Below are 15,431 nucleotides of genomic sequence, written 5' to 3'. Positions count from 1 at the left end.
CTTCAAAATCTAAATTTTCTGTTTTAGCTTGTGTAGCCTCTGTCTCTCCTCACAAACCAACATCTAACTTAATCGTTTGTGGTTCTTTAGGAGCTTGTGAAACAATCTGATTTATTATAGATTCTCCGAACACCACATCCATGCAGTAAATAATACATATAATATCGGGATTCCATAGCTTGTACCCTTTAATACCATTCTTATACCTAATGAAAATGCACTTCTCTGAATTGTTCTCAAGCTTATTCCTTTTTTCCTCCGGCACTTGCACATATGCTTCGCAAACAAACGCTCTAACATGGGATATGTCTGGTTTCTTCTTGAACAATGCCTCAAACGGTGTCTGATCCTTCAAAGTTGATGTGGGAGACTTGTTCTTCAGATAACACGTAGTAGCTCATGCTTTCGCCCAAAATTCAGCTGATGAGCATGCACCACTCAGCATACTTCTCGCCCTCTTTGCCATGCCGTTCTACTGAGGTGAATAGGGCGTTGTTTTCTGCCTTGTAATGCCATTGATCACACATAATTGATCAAATTTTGCTGAACAGAACTCTCCTCCGTTGTTAGTTTGCAAAACTTTGATTTTTCTATCAAACCAATTTTCCACCAAAGCTTTGAACTCGTGAAAGTTTTCTAATATATCATGTTTACTTTGCAAAAAATATATCCACACATATCTGGAATAATCATTAGTAAAAGAAACATAATACCTTACTTTTCCAAATGATGCTATAGGTGTAGGACCGAAGACGTCACCGTGGATTAAATCCAGAATCCCTTTTGCTCTCCCTCCTACTGATTCAAAAGATACTCAATTCTATTTGCCATGTATACAATGTTCACAAAATTCGAAACCCATATAATAGCTTAGGATTCCATCTACCATCTTCTTTGAAGTAAGGGTTACTAGCCCTTTCTCACCGATATGACCCAATCTCCAATGCCACAATATCGCAGGATCTTCTTCCACCTGCTCCGTGATATAACTCTTACAACCGACCACCGTGCTTCCCATTAATTTATGTAGTTTTTCATCTCGGTTGCCTCTAGCAATCACCATAGATCTACAGGTTAGCTTGTATCAATACTTATCACTAGTGAAAGTAATGCTAGCATTTGTCATTGTTCCCACACAAATAAGATTCCTGGTAAGACCATGAATATGCATCACATCTAGAAGATGCTTAATTGTCCCATCTTTCATCTTCAGCTTCACCTTTCTGTGACCAACAATATCAAGCATCGTATCATCTCCCATCTGCATTGTACCTCCTTGATGTGGCTCATAACAGCAGAACCAATCTCTATGAGGCATTATGTGGAAAGACGCTCTAGTGTTAATTATCCATGCGTCGCGGTCAACCCGAGATGAGTTGCAAAAGAGATACATTCTCCCATGCTACTATCATCATCCTTCTTTGTACTAGACGATGGTGCCTCATCTCGCTTCTCTGGATTCTACATATCTTTCTTTAAGTGTCCAACTTTTCCTCACTTCCAACACTTAATTTCTGATTGATCTCGGCTTTTAAATCTTCCTCTACACTTATTCCTGCCAATAAATATGGATTTAGATCGTTCACTATTCCTTTTTCTTATAAAAAGAGCCTTATTCATTGCATTATTAGAACCCGATCTCTTCATCTCCTTAGACAATAAAGCCGATACAATGTTCTTAAAGGACAGTGCACTAACAGAAGTGCCAATTGAAACAATTATATATTCCCATGAATTTGGTAGTGAACACAGTAGGTACATGCTTTATTTTCGTCATCCAAATTAATATCAATAGATGCAAGTTGTCCACATATAATATTAAAATCGTTCAAGTGTGCGGAAAAATAATCACCTTCACTCATCTGAAGGTTGTACAATTGCTTCTGTAAAAACAATATGTTTACCAGCGATAGCTTTGATAAAGACTTCCCAGCTTAGTCTAGAGATCCTTCACCATCTTCTTAGAGGTCACGTTCACCAAGACGTTATCGGCGAGACATAGCCAGATTAGGCTTCATGCTTTCCGATCGCTGCTAATCCACGTCTTAGATTAATTAGATGTGCACGTGATTTCCTCCTCTTTCGCCTTCTCTTTAGTAATTAGCTCGGGTTTATCTTCTTCGATCACATACCATAAATCTTTGTCCACGAGCAAAGCCTCCATCTTCAACTTCCATAACTCAAAACCCTTTTCTTTGAACTTCTCTACTTCAATTCATGATTGACCAGCCAACATCTTCCTAAGATTCGAATTTTTGGAACTCTCTTTACCAAGAAAAAACTAACCTCAAATCTGGCTTTGATACCGGATGTTAGGATTAGCCCACAATCACAACGAAGTAAAACGTAGTGAGAAAGAGAAATCAAGACGCGAGATTTTATCATGATTCACCTTTAAACTAGAGTTACGTCCAGTAGAGGATTCCACTATAATTAGCACCTCTCACCTCTCGCTACATTACTCAATTACAAGTGAAAAAGAGTATATATAGTAGTAGTTATTCATGAGCCCGGACCCAAACTACTAATAAAAAATTACGGGCTTAAATCGTAAGAGCTCTCTAGTGTCGGGATCCACGTGATTTCCTGTCACAAAGGAGTATGAACCACATCCAATACATCTGTCATTTCACCGCCCGAACCACACTCCAATACGCCCGCCGTGTCACCTCCCTCCTCCACCACTATTGCCTCGGATCTACCCAGTGCTTCGCCGTCATTGTCCTCACCATTCCCAATACCTACCTCGCCTCCTCCGACCTCACGTGCCGCCTCTCCCCCTCCTCCCTTGCCGACGTCCTTGTGCTCTTCCAATTCCTCTTCTCCTCCGCCCTCCGCCCTCCACCAAATCCCCCTCCGGACTCACTTGTCACCAGCAAGTCCGACTCTTTGACAGCATGTCCGGAGGCATCCGAATGTGTCGGACACACAACACGTGTCCGACACGGACATGGTGCCTCCGGAGGCGAGTTCGTGCTCCATAGGTTACAAACCTGTCCAAGTAATATATTTTTTTATTAATTCACAAGTTTTGCTAAATGAGATTAAAAATGAAAGTGTTTTATTAATATGGGTTGGATCGGATATGGATCATGTATGGGTCGTTAGATTTTTACTACATAAAAATGGATCGAAATGGGTTAATATGAGTCGGACGATATTTGACCCTATCCAAACTCGACTCGATCCATCTATTTGACACCTCAGCTTGCAATGAGCTTCAAGTGGATAACTAGCTCCCATTCTGCGGTCAAGCTAATGAATAGTACAATTTTCTCTCTATACACCATGACCAGGGAAACGAAAACCATACCTTTCCCATGCCGCCTGCCCTTAAAGCATCAGCATCCACAATGCGTCCCAAGACAGCAGCATTGTTCACCTTGAAACGAAATTAGATCATCACGACAAAAGCACAACGCCAATCGCAAAGCAGAGTGCAAAAAGTGCAAGAGAAGACAACTTTTGCCCTATAATATTCTCATAAGTCAGCATTCAAATCTGGCCATCAAAATAAATCTTAAACTGACTATATTGAAGGTTAAAATATGGGGTGAAACATTTGTCATCTGTATAGAATATGATGTTGCTATGTATCCTATATGTCTTATGCATGGATCGAAACTTTATGTTCTATAAAATACGTAGAGAAGCACAAGTTGGTGATTTTGAGCACTGTCCTTCGGATTCTCTTACATGTCAAATTAGACACCAAAATTCCCCTAGTCAATCACCTCACTCTTTAGCAAAACAAATGCGCCTTAGATAGATAAGGGAAATTCGAACATATTCCTGGTATCGTATGGCAGCGGCGTCCAAATTAGAGCTGTGGGCTGGTCTCATAGTCCCCACCAGTCACAGACATGCGACAGCATCCCAACGCTTAAGATCATAGATCAATCTAAACCACAATCCGAGGTACATTAAGAATTCTCCGATCCTGCCAGCGTTTCATCTCTTGCAGACTTAAGCACCAATTTGGAAAGTTCGATATTATGGTACATCCCTAGGAATCGTATACTGGCCTTGGTATTTCTTTTAGAACCAACAATGGTACCAAATGTGTGTCCCCGGCATCAATGCAGAGTTGATGATGTATTGCAGACAATCTTACTGTAATACTATGAACTTTTATAGTAATAGTGAGAGTGCATTAGCGGAAGTGCGAGATTAGCACAAGTTGGTGATTTTGCATACTGGGCCTTGGATTCTCTTACATGTCAAATTAAACACCAAAATTCCCCTAGTCAATCACATCACTCGTTAGTAAAACAAATGCTCCTTTGATAGATAAGGGAAATTCGAACATATTCCCGGTATAGTATGGCGGTGGCGTCCAAATTGGAGCTGTGGGCTGGTCTCATAGTCCCCACCAGTCACAGACGTGCGACAGCATCCCAACGCTTAAGCTCATATATCAATCTAAACCACAATCCGAGGTCCATCAAGAATTCTTTTCTCGATATTGCACTATTGTCGCACTTACACTAATGATAAAAGTTCATAGTACTACGGTAAGATTGCCTGCAATACATCATCGACTCTGCATAGGTGCCAGGGACACACATTCGGTACCATTGTTGGTTCTAAAAGAAATACCAAGGCCAGGTATATGATTCCTAGGGACGTACCAGAATATCCAACTTTCCAAATTGACGCTTAACAAAGTCTGCAAGAGATGAAATGCTGGCAGGATCGGAGACATCGAGCTGGTGGAAGAAGACATGGTCAGAGAGGCCAGGCTCTAGTTTGAGCTTGTCCACAGCTTCAAGTCCTCTCTTCTCGTCTCTTGCAGTCAATACCACCACAAGCCTTTTGGAAGCCAAAAGCTTGCATTTGGCAAACCCAATGCCTTTGTTTGATGCTATAACAACTGCGTACCTACAGAAAAAAAGAAAAGGAGTACAGCGAAAATGGGGTAAAAATACTTGGCAGAAAAAACGAAATTGGAAGTAATTAAAAGCAAAAGAAAAGGTTTGAGGGTTGATGGGTGTATTACCTCTTAGATTTGGAGTCTGCCATTGATGATGATCTTGAAATGGACATGGAAATGGGTTGAATAAGATGGGAATTTATAGGGGAAAAGGAAGTGATTATTAGGTGAACAAATCGTGATCGATTAACCTTATATATAAAAAAAAAAATTATACAAAAGCAGAGACACAGCTATCTTGGGCAACAGAAATGGAGTTATCAAGTGACCTCCAAGTAGATCGTTAACTAAAGAAGTGACAGTTCATTTCTCTGCTTGACAGTCAATGACCTTTAAGCTTCAACCTACGTATTTACCCCATATTTATAAGAAGTATGTTGGAGTAGGACCATGCGGGAACGAGGAAAAAGGATTAGCTCCCTTTCTCTAGCAACCTAAACTGAAGTTATTGAGAGAGAGAGAGAGAGAGAGAACCTACGACATATAAGCACGGACACTCTCCGAGAACCTTCATGTCGGTGTCCGACACATGATCAATGCTCATAACATACCAGCAACACGCGAGTCCAGAATTCTGACACATCATTTCGATACGTACGAGGTCTATTTTATTTTATTTTTAATATTTTAGAGGTCAAAAATGTATATTTTATCAAAACCATTCTAAAATCCTCCACCCTAATAGGCTCGGCCCTAATTGCCCAAACCCTAATTGTTGTGTCCACCCTCTCACTATCAATCTCTCTCGGCCCTCACACGACATCCCTAATCGCCATGTCCACCCTCTCACTCTCGGACTCTCTCGGCCTCTCTCACCCTCGCGGCTGTCAGCCTCTTTTCTAGTGTAAATTCATTCTAGGCACTCTTTTTATTATTTATTTATTTATTTATGAATTTTAATCGAATTAATTTGATTGAAATAATCATAAAAATGATACTTGATCATGCATATATGAAAATATACATTTAATATACAACGTGTCCCAATATGTCGGAATTCTTTATTTTTTTTAGAAGTAACATGTCGACGTGTTGTGTCGGTGTCGTGTCTACTTGGGCTAAGACCATGTGGGAAGGACGAAAAAGATTAGCCGCTTTTCTAGCAACCTAAACTGAAGTTTTTGTGAAAGAGAGAACGTAGGACCTTTTACGGAAAAAAAGAAAAAACTTATTGGACTATTTCAACATCATGTGCGTGCGCCACCCCTCCTGCACCAAACCCACCCCCCCCCCCCCGCCGCACAACCACACCCACCCACCCACCCAACCCCGCAAATCAACATTTTACTCTAGCAAATAAATAATAATCTCTTGTATCGCATGAACTAATTAGTGAAATAAAAATGTATTTATTATCAATAATAATTTATGTCTAAAATTTTTTGTAAATAATGAAAACTTGTTTTCGTTCATTCAATTTTATAAGTGATGCAAACGACATTTTTTAGGTAAATGTTTTTCAAATAAAAAAACAAACGGAGCCAGTTAAATGTACAGAATGACAACTCATCAAAAGACTCGCATTCAAATGCTGCAGAGCAAGTGTCGCTTTTACTAGCAACTTTTTTTTATTTTTATCTTTATTTTAGCTATGGTTAAAGATATGGTTGTTGAGAAAACCTTCCGTGGAAATATTTTGATTCTAACAAAATTATTCTATTTAAGAAAGAATCTAGTTAATGCCTTAAAATACTTTATTACAGGTACAACACATGAATGAAAAAGCTTATATTATTCCAAATCTAGTGTTCAACCACATATTTGCTTTTGAATAAGATTGAATCTCTTATTATTCAAATGGAGTGGGATATCACTTCTGAATATTCAATCCTTATCTTTGGAGAAGACTTATGTGAAACATCAACATGGGCTTTATCAAAGCTCATATTCACTGTTCCAGTTTGTCCAAAATTTTTTACTTATGAATACTGCTTCCAAATTATGTTCAGATTCTATAGTACATTCTTTCTAGATTTTGAAGACCCACGTTGGCGAATTTCCGGTTTGGCCGCATTATTTATGAAAGGATATAATCTTTGATTGACAAGATATTTGTATAAATAGATAAGTAGAATATCCTTGATTGGAAATTACCTTCCATCGGACAAGAAAACTTTCATATTTAAACAACTCCGCTGATGGAAACTAAGGATTTAGCCGCATGGACGACTAAATCGAAGGGTTCGAGACTCTACACCAGCGGCTACCAAATCTATATATACAGTATCTTCTAATCAAGACTAATGACGTCCAATCAACAATTGAAAAGCGATCATTTGAAGGACCTTTGCAATGACTAGTTCAAGGTCGAAGCAGTATAAAAAGGGGATCCACGGTGATCAAGTGTGAAGAGAGATCGGAACCAATAATTCCAAAGTACTTGAGTTATTTAAATTTATATACTTGTTCTCAAGAGCGAAATACTTTATCTTTGAGAGATTAACGATTCATCTAGTGGAATTTAGCCAATTGGCTGTCAAGGTGGGAGAGTGGATGTAGGTTTATCTAAGCCGAACCACTATAAATGTTGCGTGCAATTCTCTCAAACTCTAAACTCTTTCTATTGTGTTTAGTCTATTGCACATGCTTGTTCCCAATCTAATACTGAACTTTATTCAGATCCTACTTTAACTTGTATAATTCTGCATTAAGTTTTAAAATTATTTAGAATCACCTATTCACCGGAGCAGGTGATGCCCAATTCAACAACAAACCTCCTTACTTTGATGGAAAGGACTATAATGTGTGGTGCAACAAAATGAAGTGGTTTTCAAGGCATCAGATAATTTGATGTGGGATGTTGTTATTAATGGTGTAGGCCTGTCAAAATGGATCATAGAATCATTTCTTAACCCATTTTTGATGGATCGAGTTGCTAAATGGATTTTTTTAAAATAAATGTGTTTAAAACGGTAAACTCAAATAAGATGAGTGTTAAATATGTTCACAACTTACTTATGTCTAACCCACCTCTATGATTCTCTCTTGCATTAACTCGATATGTTAGTGGCTCACTTTGCCCTCTCACCTCATTTTGGATATGAGTTTCCTAGATTAGGTTAAATATAAAAGTGTTTTAGCAATATCGGTGGGTTCGTGTATGGGTTGGGTCACTAAATTTGGGGAGAATTGTCAAAAAAATCCCAAATATATTGTAATTGTACCAATTCAGTCATAGTCCTTTTTTTTTTCAATTGAATACTAAACATTTTGCATTTGTGTCAATTCAGTCTATTCGACCAATTTTGGCCGGAAATCAACGACATGGTACACCCGGAGCAGACGAGACAATTTTTGAAAGTATTTTAATATTTAATTTATGTTTTAATTTTTTTCCTCTTTTTTTTTTCCCTTAACTTCTTCCTCTTGCCGGTGAGGTCAACCTCACCATCGCCGGGGGAGGCCGGCCATGCCATGCCAGCAATTTTCGGGCAAAATTTGGCCAAATAGACTAAATTCGCACAAATGCAAAAGTTTAGAATTCAATTGGCAAAAAAAGGTTTATGATCAAATTGGCATAATTGCAGTAGTTTTAAAATTTTTTTTTGGCAATTTTCCATAATTTTGTACTGCAAGAAATAAGTCAAAACGGTTTAAATCGGTCAATTTAGATTGGGCCATTTTCGATCCAATTCATCCTTTTGACGGGGTCTATTATTGTGGGGATAAGTACACCGTAAGTGCCATAATTTGTGTACGGCGTTCGCTTGAGTGCCATAACTTTCAAAATGTTTATTTAAGTGCCATAACTTTCAAAAATCGTTCACTTGAATGCCACGTCGGAGCAAAATCGTTCACTTGAGTGCTACATCAACTTTTTCGGCGTGCCACGTCAACTTTCCAGGGAGCCACGTCGGCTTTCCGACATGCCACGTCAGCTTTTTCGGCGTCCATGTCAACATGGCACTTAAGTGAACGATTTTTAAAAGTTATGGTACTTAAGTGAACGTTTTGAAGTTATGGCACTCAAGTGAACACCGTACAAAAGTTATGACACTTCTAGTGTGCTCTTCCCATTATTGTGTAACAGTTTAAATAATTTAGTGGTTAAACTTTAGTCATCTGACGACTCTTGAAAAGCTACAGACACTTAAAATAATTTGCCGGCATGGATCGGTGTCCAGAGTCGTGCCCGAATTAACACAAAAAATTAGCTGTATGGTCAAGGAAGGCGCTGAAAGTTCGGTGAAGTGGGCACTTTCTTCCGAATGGCGGGACCTTGTTGTGGATGCTTCTTTGTCAGGAAGGACGAGTGGGACTTCTGATAGAAGATACAAATCTAGACTTGCGACTACAAAGTCCATCTCAGCCATCTTCACTGTGTTTGATTATAGGCTTGGCCGTTCGCCAAATAACATTCATGGAGCTTTTGTTAGCTGTGAATCGATAGCAAGGCTATAAGCATAGCTCGGCCGAGTAGTTCGATTAACCCACGTAGTATACAGAAAAGTCTCTGCACGTTACTTACGTACAAAAAGGTCGTACTATAAAACAATTAAGTTCTTACTGTTAAGTACATATCATAATCAGTACATCCTTAGAAATATAAGACTAGTTCATCTTTCACAGATGTCTATTTATGTTCTTTAGCATTCTTACCTTTTGCTATCTTTTTTCCTCGAGCAAAATAGTTTACCTGTAAATAGTAACCCTCATGTTATTCACCTAAACATAGTCGTAATATCAACGTGCGTGTATTTTTCACCAAAAGGGTTAACTACCCCTTGTAGGAGCCTTCTGTAGATTGATATGAATTCAAAGGCGCCGACAAGAGAAGAACAAGCACATGAAAGCGACCTATTGCAACTGATATCCTGTGAATATATGACCTTGCAGCTTTTCACATAAATAAGACAATTGGAAGAGTGCAGTGGCATTCCATTGTTCAACTGTGGGCACTTCACACGCTAGCTACGGTTTGCAACCAAATGGCAGAATCAACAAAGAGGTTCTCTAATTCTCTAATGGGTTTTGTGCATGCTTGGATTCCATAATTCCATCAGATTGCTTGCTCTTATACTTCGTTTCGGTATGTAGGTATGCAGTCATTACGGGTGCGAACAAGGGGATTGGGCTTGAAATATGCAGGCAGTTGGCTTCAAATGGGATTGTGGTGGTGTTAACATCTAGAGATGAGAAAAGAGGGCTCGAAGCAGTTCAAAAGCTCAAAGACTCTGGTCTGTCAGATTACGTACTTTTTCATCAGCTGGATGTCACTGATCCTTCCAGCGTTGTATCCCTTGCAAAATTCATAGAGACTCGAATTGGAAAGCTAGATATATTGGTACACACACGTTTACAATTACATCTTGTCCCTGCCTTTTGGGAACCCATGCGGAAAGTTGCAATAACAGGCGAAAACTATTATGCAGGTGAACAATGCCGGGGTTGTTGGAGCCACTGTCAATTATGAAGCTTTTAGGGCTGCCGGCTTTTTAGAGGCACGTTTTCAAAACGAACAATGTCTGACCAGATAATTATGCATAGAGAAAATGATGAAGAAAAAGTATTTAATGTCCAATTACAGCATACACTGTATATATAAGAGATTTACCAGCCTTTGAGCTGTTTAGAAGGCTAAGTAATTTTCTAAAATGATGCTTGGTATCCCAAGTTTTTATTGATACTAGCTCTTTTGTCTGCGCGACAGACGGAGAGGTAGTCCATGCTGATGTTCTTATCAAATAGGCTACCTTACTTTCCTCATGCAATTATAGATAAGAGATTTAGACCCTCTTGTTGTTACTCTTAGGCTACTAACAAGAGGGTTTTCCTGGTTTTGACTTTTGATTGCAGAAGCAGGATGCCGACGCCCATGCTCGAGTCAACTGGCGTGAAGCTTTTACGCAGAGTCTGGAAGGAGCCAAAACATGCATCGAAACAAATTACCATGGGTCGAAAAGAATGGTAGAAGCTCATATTGGCCTCCTCCAACGGTCTAATTCACCAAGGATCGTGAACGTCTCCTCCATCGTCGGGAAGCACCAGGTAGATGCATGCATACAGTACCAAAAGGGTTCTGAAAAATTAGTTCATTCATTTTTTGGAGTAGATCTCCAAGGTGCGAAACCTTGTCCAGCGCCATTTGGTAGAACTCGACTCTCTGTTATCTGGGTTGAGATCAGGTTCCATGTTGACCAATGACCCTGTTACAGTATAAAGTCTCTAACTAAATGCATCAGCTGAGCTATGATGAGGTTGTCCAGTAACAATTGCTGATTTTTTCTTTCAGTATGTGTCTGATGAATGGGCCAAGGGAGTTCTGAGCGACATCGAGAACCTCACAGAGGATAAAGTGGACGAGGTTGTGAACGTTTACCTTGAGAATTTCAAGAATAGTTCATCTGCAGTCACGCCCGCTTATATCATCTCAAAAGCAGCCATTAATGCCTACACTAGGATCCTCGCCAAGAAGTTTCCAGGTTTCCTCATCAACTGTGTATGCCCTGGCGCAGTGAGAACAGACATCAACGGTCGCAGAGGCATCTTGTCCATGGAAGAAGGCGCAGAGAGTCCAGTGAAGTTGGCGCTTTTGCCCAGTGGGGGTCCTACAGGTTGTTTCTTCATTAGGAAGGAACAATCAGAGTTCTGATGGAAGGTCATGACTTATCCTTTTCTGGCTGTTAGGAAACAAGATCTAGTCGAATGAATGTGTTGTTAACAAAGAGCCGGCAAAACAAATATCGGTACCAGAATGACCATTGTGCAATCAACATGAAATGACAAGACGTGTGGTTTTTGCGTGTTTGCCGATGATTTATTTCCTTCATCCTTTTTACCATGTGTCTGGAACGGTCAACTTACAAAAGATAAGAGTCCATCATCTTCCTTCTGAGTGCGGTTATGTGGATAGTTTGTTTGTAAAAGAAATTAAGAGATGTCTTGTACCACAAAGAAAAAGATGTGAGTGCGCACGTGGACTAGATTTGACACTAATCAATAGTTATTAATTTTTATTTGTGAATTATAATTATTAAACAATTATTGTATTCTATTAAAATGGGAAAAGTACACTAGAAGTGCCATAACTTGTGTACGGCGTTCACTTGAGTGCCATAACTTTCAAAACGTTCACTTAAGTGCCATAACTTTCAAAAATCGTTTACTTGAGTGCTACGTTGGAACAAAATCGTTCACTTGAGTGCTACAGAAACTTTTCCGCGCGTGCCACGTCGGCTTTTCGGCATGCCGCGTCGGCTTTCCAGCGTCTACGGTAACTTTTCCGGCATGCTACAGTAACTTTTCCGGCATCTACAGTAACTTCCCGGTTGCCACGTCAGCTTTTCCGGCTGCCACGTCAACATGGCACTCAAGTGAACGATTTTTAAAAGTTATGGCACTTAAGTGAACGCCGTACAAAAGTTATGACACTTCTAGTGTACTTTTCCCCTATTAAAATAGTGCCACTGTTTGCAAAGGGCTCTTAAAATTTTTGAATAGGTGTGTCGTGAAAAGCTGTGTTTATTCGAACATTACTGCTTAATTATTGGAATGTTGTGTCTATTCGGACATAACTTCTTAACCTTTGAAATGTTGCATCTGTTCAAAGATTTTTGCTATAAATTATCGAACATTTTTGTTCGATCGCTACTTTAACTTCCATTTTTGTTTCTTCAAAGAGATGTACAACCAATAATTTTCGATTGTATCCCTTTGAGAATTGTTAGAGAAATACCAAAATTGCTATCCGATATTCTCATTCCGAGGCTTTATTGTATCCTAAAGGATTTTTGCCGGTAACTATTAGCAACTTTGTGTGGCAAATAATTCCTTAAAGAAAGTGAATTCTCAGTTTAGAGTATGATTCCATTTTTTCCCAATCATATTTCCCAACAATTTTAAGGAATTACTTGTTCAACAATGGAGTTAGGGTCAATTAAAGTGATGAATCAAGATATGGTGAAAATGGACCGTTTTGACGAAAGTAATTTCGCTCGTTGGAGAGACGAGGTGATGTTTCTTCTCACTCCCTTGAAGATTTCTTACATCCGTGTTGACACCTAAATTTTAACTATCAATTTATGATTAATTTCATAAAAATGAGGGATTGACCTTACTCCCTAACAAAACATTTAAATAATTTTAGTATAGTTTTCATTAAGGGTGAGCAAGTCGGATCGATCCAATAGGGAACCGCCCGGACCGGTGGTCCGGTTCTCGGCTCCAGAGGGTGGCGGTCCGGTTCCCTATCCTTAAGATTGAAACCGGTGTCCAAGCGGTCCAGTTCTCGATGCCAGGGGTATAGAACATAATCGGATTGAAATATTTTAATATTTTTTTTTAATTTCTTAAATTGTTCTCATCATTATGTTCTTCTAATTTCTAACCTTCAATGGAGCACTTCTCAAGTAACCGTAGAAACAAGGGATTCCCCTAGCGCTTGGTGAGTCCGCTTTCAGATTTCTACCCCTAGCTCATCTATTCTGATAAGCAAAGAATCTGTTGCTATAGTCACATGAAATGAATTGAGCCACTCAGCCGACATAACTAAGGCAAAGCTTCTGATGGATTGCGTATATCGAGTTTTTTACCACCTGCGTCGAAGGTTAAAGATTACTCCCTTCCATACATTAATTACGGAATGACAAAAGATTTTATCTGTCTCACAATTTCCATTTGCAGAGTTAACAACGACATAAGGACCTACCCGACGAAGAAACTTCACATCATTGAAATTAGGTCAAGGCAGTTAATTTCTTGACCGGTGGACAATTAGCCGGTTCCATTGGACCGCCCAAGAATTGGACCGAATCGGTTGGTTTGGTACGGTCCGGTTCCCGGGATCGTCGATGGTCCCCGGTTTCGAAAATTGGGAACCAAGATCATCGGACCGGTTCCCTATTCTTGAGGGGAACCGGGATCATTAGACCGGTTCCCGATTCTTGAGGGGAACCAAGCCGGACCGGGAATCGATCACCCCTAGTTTTCATATAGGTTAATTTAAATTTTAGCATGCATCTTATTTGCATTTAATTAGACCGGCGGCAAAAGCGGACTTGAAATTGATGTGTGGACCGGGCTAGAACTTAAAGAAGAATTCGGTTGCACTAGGGGAAGGCTTGGCCGAAAATCTCATGGCCTTAGGGCCTATTTTGAGCTTAATTGGGAAAATTGTCAGAAATGTCCTAAACCTATTATACTTTTGTCAATTCAGTCCTAAACCTTTTGCATTTTTGCCAATTCAATCCTAAACATTTTGCATTTTTACCAATTCAATCCATCCAGCCATCTTTGGCTGGCCGGCGTTGACGTGGACCCGATCGATGCTAACGGGATAGTTTTTAATAATATTTAATATTTTTTCCTTTTCTCTCTTTTTCTTTTTACTATTCATCATCTTCCTCCTCCTTCCTCGTAAGCCACCGGCCTCATCTTTTTCCTTCTCCCTCTTTAGTGATTGGCTAGAGGCGCGATCCTCGTCGGCCGCCGGCCCCGCCGACGTTGAGTGAGCTCGGCCTAGCCCAAATCTGGCGAGGCCGACATTGCCCATCCATGGCCAATCTTGTCTTTTGGTGATTGTACCAGAAAAATTGAAGAATTTGAAGAAAATTTCAAACTGTTATCCTCACTTTGGTGCTCGCATATATTAATGCGTATACCCGCTTATGATATTTTGGAGAGTTGTCCGAAGATTTACATGTCTAGATGTTCTCCGAAAAAAAAAGAAGAAACCTGTAAAACTCGAGAGCAACATTTTATGCCGGTTTTGGGCATTTGCCTTAGATTCAAGCGAAGGGGATGGGTGAGGGCTTTAGGCATAGTGTGGGGCTTCGAGTTTCAAAAATTAGTATACCACGGGATGGGTCCTTGCCGGCCGTGGATGGGCGAGGTCGGCCTCATCAAATTTGGGTGAGGCCGAGCTCGCCCAATGACGAAGGTGCCAGCCTCACCTAGCGGCGGCACCATTGGCCGACGAGGACCTCACCTTCAACCGGTTGCTAATGAGGAAGGAGGAAGAAGATGAGGCTAGTCACTAATAGGAGAAAGGAGGAAGAAGATGAACAGTAAAAAGAAAAAGAAATAAAAAATTTGAAAAAATATTAAATATTATTGAAAATTGTCTCGTCGCTGCCTCCCGGGTCCACGTGAGTGCCGACTACCTAAAGGTGGATGGATGGACTGAAGGTGCCAGCCTCACCCGGCGGCGGCGCCATTGGGCGACGAGGACCTCACCTTCAACTGGTTGCTAATGAGGAAGGAGGAAGAAGATGTGGCCGGTCACTAATAGGAGGAAGGAGGAAGAGGATGAACAGTAAAAAGAAAAAGAAATAAAAGTAATAAAAAAAGTTGAAAAAATAATAAATATTATTGAAAATTGTCCCATCGGTGCCCTCTGGGTCCATGTGAGCGCCGACTACCTAAAGGTGGATGGATGATTAATATCTTGTCCGATTTGAATTTTCTGATAAACTTAATATTCTTAAAAAATTTAGTAGGATAAAGTTTCCTAGAAATCATGTCTAATTAAATTTTTAGGAAGATAGAGTTTTATCTCATT

The 15,431-nt window shown here is 39.9% G+C and overlaps 1 protein-coding gene across 1 annotated transcript; it reads left to right on the top strand.

Annotated features, from left to right (window-relative positions):
- Positions 1–9,625: 9,625 nt before the first annotated feature.
- On the top strand, positions 9,626–11,600 carry LOC125316689 ((+)-neomenthol dehydrogenase-like). Its single transcript, XM_048285662.1, has 5 exons — positions 9,626–9,881; positions 9,971–10,217; positions 10,306–10,374; positions 10,730–10,921; positions 11,166–11,600. Exons 1-5 carry the CDS (start codon positions 9,862–9,864, stop codon positions 11,523–11,525), a joined length of 888 nt encoding a protein of 295 aa, XP_048141619.1. The 5' UTR covers positions 9,626–9,861; the 3' UTR covers positions 11,526–11,600.
- Positions 11,601–15,431: the final 3,831 nt, after the last annotated feature.

The sequence above is a fragment of the Rhodamnia argentea genome, chromosome 9 (genome assembly GCF_020921035.1).
Source record: "Rhodamnia argentea isolate NSW1041297 chromosome 9, ASM2092103v1, whole genome shotgun sequence".
Taxonomy (NCBI): domain Eukaryota; kingdom Viridiplantae; phylum Streptophyta; class Magnoliopsida; order Myrtales; family Myrtaceae; genus Rhodamnia; species Rhodamnia argentea.
The sequence above is the reverse complement of the archived record's forward strand: the minus strand, read 5'-3'. Positions and strand labels throughout refer to the sequence as shown.

What these genes read in the sequence shown, in the direction of transcription:
- LOC125316689 (XM_048285662.1), top strand. Translation starts at nt 9,862, where the DNA reads ATGGCAGAATCAACAAAGAG. An exon ending in TTGGAAAGCTAGATATATTG is followed by an intron (nt 10,218 to 10,305) that starts GTACACACACGT and finishes ACTATTATGCAG; the next exon opens with GTGAACAATGCCGGGGTTGT. An exon ending in GGGCTGCCGGCTTTTTAGAG is followed by an intron (nt 10,375 to 10,729) that starts GCACGTTTTCAA and finishes TTTTGATTGCAG; the next exon opens with AAGCAGGATGCCGACGCCCA.